We start from the raw sequence: 16515 nt of genomic DNA on the forward strand, positions 1-16515 counted from the left end.
GTTTTGCATGCAGGGTCTGAGACTGACTCTAGGGATTTTTGTGCACTAAAGGCAAATACTCCATCTCAGGCCTCAGCTGGAGTTACATCATGCATTGGTGAAATATGAGCTTAATGCTCTTCCCATGGGGGCAGGGGGGGGTTGCTTTGGGGTCTGAAAGGTCAGCTCTGTCACACTGGTCACCCACACACCAGAGCCTGTGTCTTATCAGGGCCTAACTTGGTGTTTCTTTTCCCCCCACCACTTCCTCCTCTTCACGCTTTTGTCTTCTATAGTGCTGGGGTGGAGCATGGGGATTTAGGCTAGGTAAACCCGCTCTCACTGAGCTACAACCCCAGTCCAGTTCATTGAGACCAGGTCTTATTATGTAGCTCAGGATGAACTTGTGATCCTTCTGCTTTTATCTCTGGTGTTAGGGTTATTAGCAGGTATGATGACTCCTGGATGAAACCTAATTTTTAAACCAGCTTACAGCACTGAGACTTACCCAGAATGAGCTACCAGGCCAACATATTTTGTATTTCCTTGTCTCTTTTTACTCATCTGAATTCATAGAATTTAGTATATTTTCCTATCTTGAAGGATGTCTAATGCTTTCACACATTAAAATGCTGTCCAATGAGAAAAAAAAATTTGAATAGTCAAGCATGTCATAAAGGAACCCATTCAAATGGTAAATAAGCATACAGAACCATCATTAGCCACCAGAGATGGAAGTTACAACCAGTGAGGTGAGATTGCACAGCCACCCAAATAGCTAAAACGTTTTAAACTAACAAAACTTGAAGCAGTAATGCTTTAGAAACTGTCTGTGGGCTGGGTGCGATGGTGCACGCCTTTAAACCCAGAATTAAGGGGCAGGGACAGTGGATGTCTGTGAGTTCAAGGTCAGCCCTGTCTACATAGTGAGTTTCAGGACAGCCAGGGCTAAGCAGGGAGACCCTGTCTCAAACCACCACCGCCAACAACAAAATTGTTCTTAGCAATTCTTTGCCCAGCAATAACTCCTATTTGCCGCAGAGAAAATGTGAGGGTTGCTCAGCCTTGCTGGGGAAAGTGGTCACCGGGGACGGACTCTGTAGGTCTACAGCTTCTGCCCCTTTCCTGCTTGCTCTCTGTTTCCTGTGTGTGGTTCAGTTGTTCTCGCTTCGCTTCCTGTTCCCAGGCCTCCTGAAGTAGTGCTTCCCCGTGGTTATAGACCTCTAGCCCTCAGGAACCGCAAACTAAGATGAACTTTTTCATAAATTGCTTTTGGTTATGGTGTTTTATCACAGCATTGGTCATGGTGTTTATCACAGCAACAGAAAAATGGGCAATGAGATGCTGATCAAATTTATATGCTTTTCTCCTTTTGCGTGTACTTAATCACACATATCAGTTTAATTCTTAGGTCCAGTTGAGATAGGACCACCATACCACCATGCCACTATAGAGACTGACAAATTCCATAATGCATTACCCACTAAAAGCAACAGTGTGCCTTTCCCCCTGTCCTGCCTTGTCTTTTGAATTATGCCCTTCTCAGCCCTCCTTCCTTGTCTCAGGGTAGCACCATGACATCTCCAGGAATTAGCCAGCCTTCAATCTAAGAACCATGACCTAGCAGGGTGTGGCACTGGGGAAGAATGGATCTCTGTCAGCTCAAGGCCAGACTGGTCTACATAGTGAGTTCCAGGGCTGCATAGTAAGACCCTGTCTCAGAAACAGACAGACAAGAAACTTCTGAGTGCCATATCCACAACCAGCCCCTGGTCCTCACCAACAACCCAACAAAGGTGTTGGGCGCTGATCTCCATCCAATTCTTCAGAAAGAGTGCAATAAAGCTTTGTCTGTCCTCTGTCCCCTGTAGCTTGCTTCCATGGGAAATGTTCCTGTTCCGTAACACAGCCAGGGAACCTAAGGAGGCAGAATGCTTTCACAGTGGCTGCAATAACAAGTACTGGAGAAAACATGGAAAAATGGATCCTTCACACACTGCTGGTGAAAATGAATTTAGTACAGTCAGCACAGAAAACAGCTCAGCCAGAGTTCTTCCCAAGGTTAATTGTGGAATTACCACAGGACCCACCAATTTCTCACCTTAGCACGCACCTGGAGAAAGGGAAACGTATTTCTATACAATTTGTACATAAATGTTCATAAGAACATTCTACATAAAAGTCAGGAAGGGGAAGCCACACAAGTGTCAGTGGATGAGTGGGCAAACGTGTGGAGAATCCAAGGTGGATTTTCTTTCTTGAGTTTTGGTTTGTGAGGCTGGGATCAAACCTAGGGCATGCTACATTCCTGGTCCAGTGTGCCATACTCATGTAAGAGGATTATTCAGCTGTAAGAAGAATTGGAAGTCCAGATGCGTGCTACAATACAAGTGAAACTTAAAAGAACTATGAAAGAAGTGAAAGAGTCCAATCACACAAAAAGACAACTTTGATGACCTATTTTTTTTTTTTTTAAGCATTTCCTCAGACTCGATATGTCTAAGGTTGGTTGCCTCAGTTTGCTAAATGCTGGGATTAAAGGTGCACCCTGTCACATCTGCTTTCACACAGTGCTGGGGACCAAACCCAGGGTTTCTTAACAAATGAGCTACCTTCCCGTTACATCCATCTGAGATTATCTTGAAGCAGATCCTAAATATCTTATAGCTTTCTACAAACACTTCAGCAAGTAGCTCTGGAAGTCAAGAATCCTTGAAAAACAACCACAATACCAACATCCTTCTTTAAAAAAAAAAATGTCATTCCTTATTATGTTTACCTATTCCTGGTTGCATCATTTTTTTTCTTAAATAATTTATCTTTTCATGTGCATTGGTGTTTTTGCCTATGTTCATATCTGTGTGAGGGTGTCAGGTCCCCTGGGACTGGAGTCACAGACAGCTCTGAGCTGTTGTGGGTACTGAGAATTGAACCCAGGTCCTCTGGAAGAGCATCCAGTGCTCTTAACTGCAAAGCATCTCTCCAGCCCCTCTTTGTCTTTTGAAATGGGTACTCATGTGTCCAGGTGGCTCAAACTCTGAGTAGTGGTCTTGAACTCCTGATCCTCCTGCCCCAGTGCTGGGATGTGCCCCATGCCCTTATACGTGAGCATAAGAGGGGAATGTCCCCCAAGGGTCCAGCGCACAGGACCGATCACTGGCCCTCAGCTTCAGAGGCAGGTGGAGAGAGATCTGGGGTCAGGAAGTGTGCCCTCCAAGGTGTCGTGGGAGCCCATGTCCTTTCACTTTCTCTTTCCCACGAGCCTCTCTGCTGTACACTGCCGCCTTGATATACCATGCCACCCCTGGCCCAATGCAGAAAGGCCTGCGACCTCCAAGAATGTTAGCCAAAGAACTTTTAAGTTGATTCTAAAATGTTTTAACTATTATTAATGGGTGTGTACACGCTCAAGAGAGCACATGTGGAGGTCCAAGGACGGCACTGTGGAGTTGGCTCTCCACTTCCATCTTCATGTGGGCCCAGGGGCTGACCTCGATCTCCAGGTTTGTATGGTGGGCATCATTGTCCACTCAACCATCATGCCATCCCTTAATTGACTTACCTCTGCATTTGTTAATGATACAGAAAGCTAATGCATATGCCAATGTGAGAAAAGAAGCCTTCTCCATCGCCATCACTGATGGCTCCCACCTGGCTGCAGATGATGGCCACTAAGCAATCAGCTTTCTGGCCAATAATGGTTTCTGTTTTCTAGTCACCCCATGAAATAATGACAAAGTCTAATACAATATTCAAGTCTTGGGGTGGGGGTGGGGCTGGAAGGCCATCCAGGAGCACTGTATCCATTAAACATGGACTTTTTCTAATTCGGTTTGATTTGGTCTGATTTGGATTGCTGCATCAGCAGAGACACTTATCAGTGGGGTGTAGAAACTTTTCACCTCCCACTTATATTTTGTTTGTTTAGAGGCAAGGTTTGCCAAGTGCTCTAAACTAGTTGGCTAACAAGCCATCTTCCCATCTTGCCATGCCTTTTATTCTGTCTTGTTTTGAGACAAGGTTTCTCTGAGTACCTCTGGCTGTCCTGGAACTTTCTCTGTAAGCCAGCTGGCCTCAAACTCAGAGATTCCCCCCCCCCCATGCCCTGAGTGCTGGAGCTTGCATTCTGAATTTTTTATGTGAGTTTTGGGGTCAAAGTCAGATTCTCACACCTGAGACATGCAACTATTTCCCCCAATCATCCGTAGCCACTTCTTAAAGATCATGCCTCTTCGAAGTGCTAAAACGACAAACTCCATCAGGACTGGAAGGTAACTCCATGGGTAAAGCAATCACCACTCAACTATGAGGGCCAGAGGTCAGACCTCCAGAACTCATATGACACCAGGCACAGGTACCTTGAGTCTTGTCAGCATTCCTACGAGGTGGGAGGTAGAGACAGGAAAATCCCTGGGGGCTCAAGCCAGCTAACCTGAGGTATGCAGTGGCTAGCCTGAGGTATGCAGTGGTTAACCTGAGGTATGCAGTGGCTAGCCTGAGGTATGCAGTGGCTAGCCTGAGGTATGCAGTGGTTAACCTGAGGTATGCAGTGGCTAGCCTGAGGTATGCAGTGGCTAGCCTGAGGTATGCAGTGGTTAACCTGAGGTATGCAGTGGCTAGCCTGAGGTATGCAGTGGCTAGCCTGAGGTATGCAGTGGCTAGCCTGAGGTATGCAGTGGCTAGCCTGAGGTATGCAGTGTATGCAGTGGCTAGCCTGAGGTATGAAGTGAACAACAAAAGACCATGTTCGAAGTGGAGCTCCACATACGCACTGTGACACAGACATGTTTGCACTCATACACACATGCACACAAATAATTTTAAAAATTAAATTTCATGCCAGGTGTACTGGTGCACCTCCTAACACTCAGGAGGCAAAGGCAGGCAGATCTCTATGAGTTCGAGGCCAGCCTGGTCTGTATAGTGAGTTCTAGGACAGCTAGTACTACACAGTGACACCCTGTCTTACCCCCTCCCATAAGTAATTAAATCAATGTCTGAGAAAGTAACACATTCAACATCTATGCAGTCAACTAGCCACTCAGTGACCCCCTCCAACCTTCCCTCCATCCAGAAATGCAAGGGTCAGTCAGTACAAACTCTCTTCAGCAGACTGAGTGTTTGTTTCACAGGCATCCTTGCAGACGGAAGTTTCTGTTCTGCCTGGTCCACAGCCATTTAGTCACAAATAACACCCAGAGGCTTGTATTAATTATAAACTATTTGGCTTACTGCTCAGGCTTCTCACTGGCTAGCTCTATCTTAATTATCACCCATTTCTGTTAATCTGTGTATCCCCACATGGTCTTGGCTTACAAGTGATACCTGGATCTCTTGCTTCCTTGGCAGCTGCATGGCCTTTCCCTGACTCTACCTGCTAGTTTTCTCTGTCCCTGCTCAGATTTCCTGCCTGGCTAAATCCTAGCTGTCCATTTACCTAAACAGCTTTATTCATCAACCAATAAGAGAAACATAGAATACAGGAGGATATCCCCCATCACCTCCTTACTCAAGTCACTTGGAATCTGAAACCAACACATCATGACATCTTTTTGCCCACCTTCAGAATACTACCCTTCATCCCCCTATCCTTCTCTTCTATCCTCCTTTCTTTTGTCTGTCTGTGTGTGTGTGTGTGTGTGTGTGTGTGCGCGCGCGCGCGCGCGCGTGCGCGCGCACACGCGCAGGACCTTGCACATTTAGTTTATCACATGTCTACCCATAGCTAACTGGCCATGGCCCAAGAGCAGATGTAGTAGGGAGCTCAGACTAAACAAACCATCCCGAGACTCTGCTTTCTCCTACTCAAAGCGCTCCACCTTCCCGATGCATTTCCTGGTTTCTTTGTGCCCCGGATGTATTCCATTCACATTATTTATAGAGCCTGTGCATTGCCATAAATAATATACCACTCAGTAAACCATATTATACTTTTTTGACACAAGTATAATTAGTAGCATCTCCCAAGGCCTTTATCATCCCAGTGACAGGTGACCAAATTCGCCATTCAGCTTATTTCCTGGGACTTTTGGATAACTACCCAGATTATAATATAAAAATCTATTTGCTTATTGCATGTGGCTGATGGTGCTTATTTCTTCTTAATGATGCTTTTCTCTCATAGTTTTGGCTCATTTTCTGGCTCTAGTACCCATTTTCCTTAAGACAGAGAGGCAATCATTAAATAGTATAAAATACACATTATAGCAATGTGTACACATAGAAGCTTAATGAAACAAGCCAAAGGGGCTGGGGATGTGGCTCAGCTGGTAGAATCCTTGCTTACCACACAGGTGGCCTTGCTAAGTTTGACCCCCAGAACCACACAAGCCAGACTTGGTGGCACACAGCTGTAATCCCAGCACTTGGAGGGTAGATGCAGAAGGGTCAGACATTTAAAGTTGCTGGGCTGGCTGGAACACACCTTTGGTCCCATTACTGAGAAGGCAGAATCTGAGGCCAGCCTGGTCTATATAGCAAGTTCCAGGCCAGCTAATGTCAGATAGTGAGACCAGGTCATCTTCAGCTACAAAGAGAATTCAGAGCCAGCTTGGAAAGGTTGTCTAAAAAAACAACAGCAACAATCCCAAAGACTCTGGGTATGTCTATAGATAGACAAGTGCAGATCTGTCAAATCTTTGGTTTCTCTGTGTAGCCCTGGTTGTCCTGGAATTTGCTCTGTAGACCAGGCTAGTCTCGAACTCACAGAGATCCACCTGCCTCTGCCTCCTGAGTGTTGGGACTAAAAGCATGCATCACCACTGACAGGCCAAGACCTATGAAATCTTATTTCTTTCAAGTCACCAAATCTAGGTGGAATGGTAGGGAAATTTATAATCAAGGATTAGGACCCAGAACTTAACTGCTTTACACAACCATTCTGAAGATTACATGGGGGTAACTGGTCACAGAGGCACACATCAGTAATCTTAGCTCTCCAGAGTAGAGGTAGGAAAATCAGCACAAGTTCAAGGCCAGCCTGGGCTAAAGAGCAAAACCTAGTCTCTGAAAACCTAAACCAGTGAGGCGATAGTGTTTGATTTTCTCACCTGAAGAAACATTTCAGGCTGTGAATGGAGCTGGGTGTGTCACACATAATATACTGAAGTTGGTTAATTAAAAACAAAGGTGGACTTTGAACTATGCCTGAGTACCTTCATCTGACAGATGAACTTGAAGCTCTTCAAAGTTAAAAAACTGTCTAAGACAGAATATGGCAGAGTAGTGCACGCCTTTGATCCCAGCACTCAGGAGGCAGAGGTGGGCAAATATGTGAATCCCAGGCCAGCTCCATCATGTAGTGAGCTTCAGGACAACAGTGAGATTCTGTCTCAAAAGCAAAAAATAGCCAGGCAGTGGTGGCACACACCTTCAATCCTAGCATCGGGAGGTAGAGACAGGTAGATCTCTGTGAGTTCCAGGCCAGCCAGGAATGCTCAGAGAAACCCTGCCCCCCCCCAAAAAAAACCCAACAACGACAACAAAACAAAAACATGTGGTGTTAGCACATGTTTACAAAGCAAAACAAAACAAAAAACACACACAAAAAAACATGGTGGTAGCACACGTTTAGCCTGGTCTACAGAGCAAGTTCCAGGACAGCCAGAGCTACACAGAAAAATCCTGTCTCATAAAAACATCCAATCAACCAACCAACCAAACAAACAAACAAAAAAAACCCAAAACAATTAACAACTGGTCCAACAGTACAAATCTACTGAGGGCTAAAATGCAGGTCAGGGACTTTATGAAAATCCAGGCGAAGTGGACTTGTCTCCAAAGTGGCAGTTTCTGAGTATGACCGTATCTTCCTCTGGCACTACAACACGAATCAACTTAGAGTCTAGAGCCACAACTGATCCCCAGCAAGAGCTCATCACAGACAGCAGTGCCTCTGCTTCATTTGTTTCCTGGTTAGCAACTTGCCTGTGGATCCTACTTGCCCATCCATATGTAACACTTGCAATGATCTCCTTTCCAAAATACTCCAGAGAAATTGGTATGACTTCACACCGTGACATCATTAGGGAGGTGACAGGTAGAATCCACGTCATGACACAGACTGAAAACAGCCAGTCTTCTGCTTCCCCCTTCAATAGGGTTATACACGCCAGACAGTTTGCTGTTAACATGAATTTTTCTCGCTTTGTAGCCCATGGCTATAGCATACCAACTCAATGCAGGTCACAGCATTAACTATGCATGTAATTTTTAAGTTGCCTAAGGATAGACAGATGGGATCAAATTAGATATACACTCCATACCAACCCATTTTTATTTACTGTTTGACTGGTGGCGCAATCTAAACAGACAATTCTAAGGGTTTTGGTGTCATTTGCTTGCTAAGTAAGTATGAGTTGATTGCCTACTAAAGGGCAGGCACCGTGCCATGCATGAGCAGTTGGCAGGTGCACCACAACCCCCATTCTGCTTTTGAGAACTTTATAAGCCCATAGAGAAGGTGACAGCGAGCAGCATCCAGAAGCAAATACAGTCAACTCTAACATGTTAGGATGCTGTGTACTGGGGGTGGGGGTGAGGGATTCAGTTGCATAGAAGTGCCAGAGAGCTTTCTCTGGGAGACTGGTGGCAGTGGGGTCACACACACACACACACACACAGAGAGAGAGAGAGAGAGAGAGAGAGAGAGAGAGAGAGAGAGAGAGAGAGAGAGAGAGAGAGAGAGAGAGACTTAAGCACTTAGTGCTTGCCATCATTATTTTCCAGTGTAAAATGGCAAAGGAAAAAAAATAAAGAAAAGTTGAGGCAACAACGAGAGATAAATGCCTGGTGAGAATTTGCTCCGAATTCCAAGAGTAGCTGCTCGGGTTCCTAGCTGTACTTTAGCTGTCCTGTGACTGCCTAGCAGTATCTGACACTCTTATGCTCTCCCAAGTACTATTTTCATGAGTTGAGGAGAGAGGGAGAGAGAGAGAGAGGGAGGGAGAGAGAGAGAGAGAGAGAGAGAGAGAGAGAGAGAGAGAGAGAGAGAGAGAGAGAGAGTGTTTTGAGGGCGATTTTTAGCTGCGATTTAGCTGATGCTCACATCAGTTTTTCAAGCGATAGTGGGACACCTAAGAAGCAGATCCCCGGCAGAGGACACTAGGTTAGTCAGACTTTGGCAGGCTCAAGTGTAAAGTGTCTTAAGGCAGATGGGAGTGTGGGTATGGGCTGGGACAGATGGAAGTGTGGGTATGGGCTGGCTGAATCCTCAGCCGGGGCTTTTAATTCAGGATCCAGCCCTGGCGCTCAGTGAAAAGGACCTAGAAGAGGGGGCAGTGTGAGTAGGACACCTGGAAGCTGGGTCCCCCACCCCCACCCCGTGCACCCAGGGCTCCGAGGCGTTCCCTCTCCAGGCCTCCCAGGATCTTGGATTCTGGCCACCTCCGCACCCTTCGGATGGCTATAGATGATTTCAAAAGTGGACGTGACCGCAGCCGCGGAGGGAGAAGCCAGCACGGAAATGAGTGAGCGCGCGGATGCGAGGGCGGGGGGAAGAGGGCGCTAGGGGAGGAACACAGGGGAGGAGTGGGAGGGATGGAGCGCCGAGGGAGGGTACCGAGCCCTGGCGCCAGAGGCAAAGCAGAGCCAGGCGCCCGGGGCGGGAGCTCCTACGGCTGCAGTCGGTCCAGCCAGGTGAGATGCGGCGGCTGCTGCTGCTGCTCGGGTGGCTCTGGGGGCCCTGGGGACCACTCGGTGCCCTGGCCCAGGGCACTCCAACCGGGACAGGTTTGGCAGAGGACGTGGTAGACTTGGAGTTTTCCACCGAGCAGCCGCTCCATCTCGTGAGTCCCTCGTTCCTGTCTATCACCATCGACGCCAACCTGGCCACCGACCCGCGGTTCATCACCTTCCTGGGGTAAGTGCAGCCCGGGTCGCATCCCCTCGGGGATGTGACCCGCAAGGGCCAGCCACTGTCTTTGCTGAAACAACTTTGCTTTTGGCCTCCCGAGCCTCTCTCTCTTGTACAGCCAACCCCTGAACGCCTTTTCCTGTTTCATTTACTCAGTGCTTGTTGCCTGGGCACCAGCCAAGCCAGGTTAAGAGGAGGTTTGGAGGAAAAAAACCAAAGCTGTCACCAGCCCCAGCACCTCAGCCGGGCAGAGCCTTTGAATTTCCCTCAGAAGAGGACCAGTAAGCTAGTGTCCTTTAAGCTCTCTTAGGAAATTTAGATTAAAAAAAAAAAAAACGAAAGAAAAGTCAGATAGGAAAAAAATCTCTATGGAGAACAACTGTCACTCTTCTTGCTGCTTTTTGAGCATTTAAATGTAAGATCACTGGGTGTTTGATGGAGTGTGTGACTAGTGTGCAAGTTTGAGGCCAGATTGGACCAAATGCCGGGAGGGGGGAGCAGCAGAGGGGAGGAGATTGCAGGGTGTTTGTAACCCCAGCAGGTGGGAAGCGAAGGTTGGAGGACCAGGAGTTAAAGACCATCTTTGGTAACAAAGCAAGTGTGGGACCAGACTGGATTAAATTGGGACAAGGGGGTGTGGTGGGGTGTGGTGAGGGTTCGGAGGAGATAGGGAGAAGAAACTGATACTAATTAGGAAAATTGGGGAGGGGACAAGTCAGGACAATGGGGGGCATAATCAAAATACATTTTATACACGCTTGAAAATGACATGATGAAACCCATTATTATCTATAATTAGTATGTGCTAATAAGCTTTTAAAAAGCATATGTTTCTCCAAGATGAGGGTGCAGACTGAATGCTGCTTCATCAGCTGTACCGCTTTCCCCTCAGTGAGGAAGCACATACATCTATTGCTTCTGCTCCATGAACACAGTTTGTCCCCAAGATGAGAAACACCAGGTGCAGTTGTAAGTCATCTAAACCATGGCAGCCTCCAGAGATGACCATGTCTTTTGTTGTTTTGAGACATTGTGTAACCATTAGCTCAGGCTAGCCATGAACTCATCATCTTCCTGCCTCAGCCTCTTGAATGTCACCACACTTAGCTGACCTTACCAGGCCATTATGTCACCATTGTCAAAGGCCTGGGCATTGGTTGCATGTCCCAAGCCCACACTATCAGGTGTCACCACTGATTTCACATTGGAGTCTCAGGGCTGAGAGTTTGACAGTCCGGCAGCCCTGGTTTTCTCCAGTATGGCTCATGGGATTTGTATGATGGCTTGACAAGTTAATAACTACTCACTACTATGTTTGAAGGCTAAGCTAATTGTTTCTTCTTGCCTAGCACACACGAAATCCTGGGTTCAATCCTCAACATTGCACACAACTAGGCATGGTGGCTCTTGACTCTTATCCTGGCACTCAGGAGCTAAAGGGAGGAGGTTCAATGCCATCCTCAGATACTTAACAAGGCCAGCCTGGGCTACATTAGATTTTGTCTTAAAAAATACATTTAAGGGTCAAGTGATTTAATCCCGGCATTTGGGAGGCAATGATGAAGAAATTGAGGTTATGGAAGACTAGATAACTCACCTCATGGGCAATCAGCTAGTAATTAAAAGCAGTATTTGAAGGCAGACTCTGACCATAAAAGCAAAGGCATACAAGAAGAAAACAAGCCAGTGAGTTTTTTAAAAAGGAAACAACAGAATATATTTAAAAAAACATTGTCTAGAAACAAACTGACAGATTGATTTAAAAAAAAGAAAACTACCATTAACATACAGATAGGAGACTTGATGTCCAAACCTCGGAGGTGACTCTAAGGAGGGTTAAACAAATGAATTGGCATGGTATGATTCTGTTACAAGCACCAGATGAATGGAAACAGGTCTCTCTCATATTTGTAACCAGAGAACAGACAGTCCAAAAATTTAAATGTTAATCTTAGAAGACTCTAGAATTGAAAAAGGAACATCTGTTAAATTTCTCTTCCCTGAGGAAATTAGTCAGAATACATTCTCAGCCTGGATTAGTGAAGAATACCAAAGAGACCCCAGTCCCAGAAGCAATATGAATTACGGTGTGTGCCTCATCTGCAAGGAACAAATGTAATTTTAAAATTTTTTGGTAAACACATTTTACAAAAAGCAAAAAGGCTAAATATGATTGTTAGCTATAATCCTAGCACTTGGGAAGCAGAAACAAAAGTGTCACATGTTTGAGGCTAGCCTGGGCTACATAGTGAGGGTGTGTCTCAAATGACAAAGCAACAGAGCGCAAACATAAACAATAGGAAGAAGTGTGTAGACGATAACATTTGCCAGGGCTGGGGACAGAATCCAGGGGCCTTGCACACTATGTAACTTGCTCTGACACTGAACTGCACTCCCAGCCCAATATAAAAACAGTAATGAGATAGTTCACATTCCCTTTGTGAAACCATGCCTGTAAAAATGTTGTGACTTATGTTTACATCGTGTCTCAGTTCAGCTAGACTACATCTCAAGTGTTAGCAGCTAGTGGCTACTGTGTTAGAGAGCACAGCTCTACCTGAAATAAGGCATATGCATACATGGCCATAATTTCCTCATCAAAATAAGACAATATAATACTGAGGATATGTAGAAATCTTAAGTTCTTCAGGGCAGAAGTAGCATTGAACAACTATCTTAGGGTTCCTATTGCTGCAATGAAACACATGACCAAAAATCAAGTTGGAGAGTGTGGTAGTTTGAGTGTAATTGGTCATCATAATCTCATAGGAGTGTCACTATTAGGAGGTTGGAGGAAGTGTGTTGCTGTGGGGGTGGGCTTTGAGGTTTCTTATGCTCAGGATACCGCCCAGTGTCTCAATCGACATCCTGTTGCCTGAAAGATATAAAACTCTCTGCTACTCCTCCAGCACCATGTCTGCCTGCATGCCACAATATTCCTTACCTTGATGATAATAGAAGTATAAGCAATTTCCAGTTAAATGTTTTTCTTTACAAGAGTTGCTGTGGTTGTGGTGTCTCTTAACAGCAATAAAAACCCCAACTAAAGCAGGGAGGAAAGGGTTTACTTGGCTTATACTTCCAGATCATAGTCCATCATTAGAGGAAGTCAGGACAGGAACTCAAGTAGGGCAGGAATCTGGAGGCAGGAGCTGATGCAGAGGCCATGGAGGGAGCTGCTTACTGGCTTGGTCCTCCTGGCCCACCCACCAAGGGCTGGGTCCTACCCCACTGATCACTAAATGAGAAACTGCTTTGCAGTTGGTTCTCATGGAGGCATTTCCTCAACTGAGGCTCCTTCCTCTCTGATGACTCTAACTTGTGTCAAGTTGACACACAAGATCAGCCAGTATAACAACAAAGGGAAAAAAATGTGGGTTTTGCTTGCTTTGCATAGTAATTTGCTTCTTTTCCTTCAGTAAACATTATTTTTTGACATTTCAATAACTCATTTTTGGTGGTTTGAAGGAGAATGGCCCCCAAAAGGAGTGGCACTATTAGGAGGTATGGCCTTGCTGCAGGAGATGTGGTGTTACTGGAGGAATTGTGTCACTGTAGTGTGGTCTTTGAGGTCTCCTATGCTCAAGCTACTCCCAGTAAGACAGTCCACTTCCTGTTGTCTTCTGATCAAGATTAGCCAGCAGCACCATGTCTGCCTTCATGCTACTGTACTCCCCATCATTACTGATATGGACTGAACCTCTGAACTGTAAGCAACCACCTCAGTTAAATGTTTTCCTTTATAAGAGTTGCCATGGTCATGGCATCTCTTCATAGCAATAGAAACCCTAAGATACCATTCATTAATACTTTTAATAGTTAAATACCCACATCTTTATTAACAGCTGCTTTCTGCATTTGGAGGCACGTTACTGATATGAAGTTTGTGGTTTAATAGCCAGTTGTGTTGGTTACTTCTCTGTTGCTGTGACTGAATACCACAGTCAAAGACAATTTAAGGAAGAAAGGGTTTGTTTGGGCTTACTGTTTCAGAGAGAATCCGGGTGGCAGGGGAAGAATGGCAGCTCATGGCCTGAATAGGAAGTAACACAAAAAGCAAAAAGAGCTTCTGGAAGTGGGTAAGGCTAGGTGATCTGAAAGCCCACCCCTAGTGGCATACCTCCTCTAGCCAGGCCTTATCTTAAAACTCTTCAGACAAACAACACTGTCTTCTGGGGACCACATGTTCAAATAAGTGTGCCTATATGGGACACTTATCATTCTAACCACCAGACCCACACTGTACAGGGCCACATGTCCCCTGTCTAGTACTCAGACAAGTCATTTTGACTGAAGAGAGACAAGGAACTGATCCCTGAGAAGCTGTCTCCTGATTGACCTCTTGGTGTCCCTTCCCTCCCAAGCCATTCCACCATGCTCCCGAAGCCTTGAGCTTGGTAACCCTGTTGTCATTCTCATAGAGTATTCCTTTACCCCTGTGCCCTAGCTAATACAGGGCACTTCCCTGAAGACTCCTCTTCTGTACACCTGTTGAGTGTGAGCCATCCATTCTTTCATACTCCATTCCTGTGCCTGCTACTCCTAGATAATGGCTCTCTAGTCTGCATGCAGACCACTGTAATTCAAGTCCCTTTTGGCTTTTTACCTTTGGTGAGTTATCTTAGCTCTTTTTTGTTTAGGTTCTGTGATTATAAAGAGAGGATAATAATGACACCCAGATCATTGTGATGCCGGCAGACTAAGTGAGAGAAAAAAAAAAAATCCTTCCAATCTGCCTCAAGTGCTGGATGAAACTGGTGTGTATTAGAGATGGTTGCTGTAGACGAGTGTGTGGTTCTCCTCCAGCTCTCAGTCAATCTTTGGCTTCACTGCTTCCCTGGTCTCCATATTGGTTAAAATCTGGCACTGTTCTCAGTTCTGCGTCCCATTATTGTCTTAGGTGACATCACATTTATCTGAAAAAACAAATCTCTCAGTTTCTCCATCCTTCCTCTCAGGTAACTGTTACTCAGTGTTGGGCCAGTTTGCATCACCCCATGAAATGTGTGCATTTCTTCAAACCACCACATTCTATGGCATCACACCGGTACCTTGGTAACAGTGGAAATATGCACACCATGAAAATTAGCAAGCACTGTGAACCGGGTGCTTTTTTGCAGACAGTTGGTTGTTGTCACATGCCGCTCTACTCCATTTCAACCTGCAAACATCATGACCATGTCTTGACTCTCTTCATCTCCAGAAACATCACTTCTGTATGTGAAAACTTCAAACTCCAACTTCGCACTCTAGGATCACAATTCCATGCCTTCTCAGTTCCTTCACATTATAGCAAAAGTAAATTCTCAACATGCCTGCCTTTTACACAGCGCCTCCTTGAGCAGCTGCCTCTCTCGATCTCTCCCATATTTGAGCTGTTTGATTTATCATCCAAACCGTTCTGTGATAATAACCTCTACTTCTGCCTCATTGCTCTTGCTGAAATGCCAGCTGTCACTTAGTCCATCCTGTTACCTTCTTTTGGAATCTCTGGGGTGGCCCTTAAATCTGGAAATGGAAATATAATAGCATTTAGTGTATATTAATAAGCCACCTCTGCTCTGTTAAAGATGAGCAATGTATTTTTGCCCTAAAGGTAAAATAAAAACACCTGCAGACTGTTTTGTGTTTTTGTATTTTTTTTTTCCCTTGACAACCTCCTCTGGAAAGGGAGCAGCTGCAGCTGCCTTACACATTCCTTTATTTCCATGACACTGTGGTGGCGGGCATTTCCTTTCTTTCTCCTGCATGTGATTGAAATACTTTGCCTTTGATCAATTTTGTTTTTATGGCAAGTTTTGCAGCTGTGTTAAATCTGTTTTGCTTTTTTGTTTTTTTTTTTTTGTTTGTTTTTGTTTTTTTTTTTTGTCAGAAGGCCTCAATATTGTGTTCTAAGAGCACAAAAGAGACTTTACTACAAAGTAGACAAACAAAAAGGTTTTTCCTAGCAAAACTCCAAGACATATGACTTGCTTAATGTGGCAGTGGCCATAGCAATGAGTTTTACTGTCATCTTGTTCAAAAATGTAGTCATTGGCTGGCCTCCCTTTGCCCTTTCTCAGGCTGGCTTTCTTTGTTCATTCGCTTAGCAAATATTGGCTAAGCACTGCTGTGTGCCAGGCATTCGTGTAGGCACTGGGAAGAATCTGATAGGCCAGACAAGGTTCTTAGGGAACCAGTACCAGGGGCAGCAGGTGGGAGAGGCAGGGCAGTTGAGACAAGAGGAAGCTGATTTCAAAGGGTGGGAGATCCTCCGCAGGACATGAGGCAGGTTGGATTGATGGAGAGCGACCCAATGAGCTTTCCGTAGTCCATAGCTCTGTGCACCAGGCTTTGGTCCACGTGTATCTGAACCAGACTATCATATAGTACTACTGCTCCTTTCCCCTCCAGTTCCCAAGGGACACCGATCTCTTGCCTAGTCTCAATTACTTATAGATATAGTAGCTACATAAATCAAAGTGGATCTCTTCTGTCATCATACAAAACAAAAATGCCAAGAAAGAGAACCAATGCCCAGCCAGTGGGATGGCGTGAGGCCTGAGTGATTCTGAGAAAGTCCTTTGCATAAGCCTTTGGGCTGTGTATTGGCATTCACGGGCTGTGTGACTATTACGTTTTGTCTTCATTGAGATAATTGCTATTTTGAAATACTTTTCTTACACTTCAGCTAAACTGCTTTT

At 45.4% G+C, this 16515-nt stretch overlaps 1 protein-coding gene across 1 annotated transcript in view; it reads left to right on the forward strand.

Annotated features, from left to right (window-relative positions):
• Positions 1 to 9614: 9614 nt before the first annotated feature.
• Hpse (heparanase) overlaps positions 9615 to 16515 on the forward strand; it is a 34380-nt gene continuing 27479 nt past the window's right edge. Inside the window, exon 1 of the mRNA XM_051198268.1 lies at positions 9615 to 9838. Coding sequence (XP_051054225.1) covers positions 9621 to 9838 — 218 coding nt within the window. The 5' untranslated portion in view covers positions 9615 to 9620. The remainder of the gene's footprint in view (positions 9839 to 16515) is intronic.

This window comes from Phodopus roborovskii, unplaced genomic scaffold, assembly GCF_943737965.1.
Source record: "Phodopus roborovskii unplaced genomic scaffold, PHOROB, whole genome shotgun sequence".
NCBI lineage: Eukaryota > Metazoa > Chordata > Mammalia > Rodentia > Cricetidae > Phodopus > Phodopus roborovskii.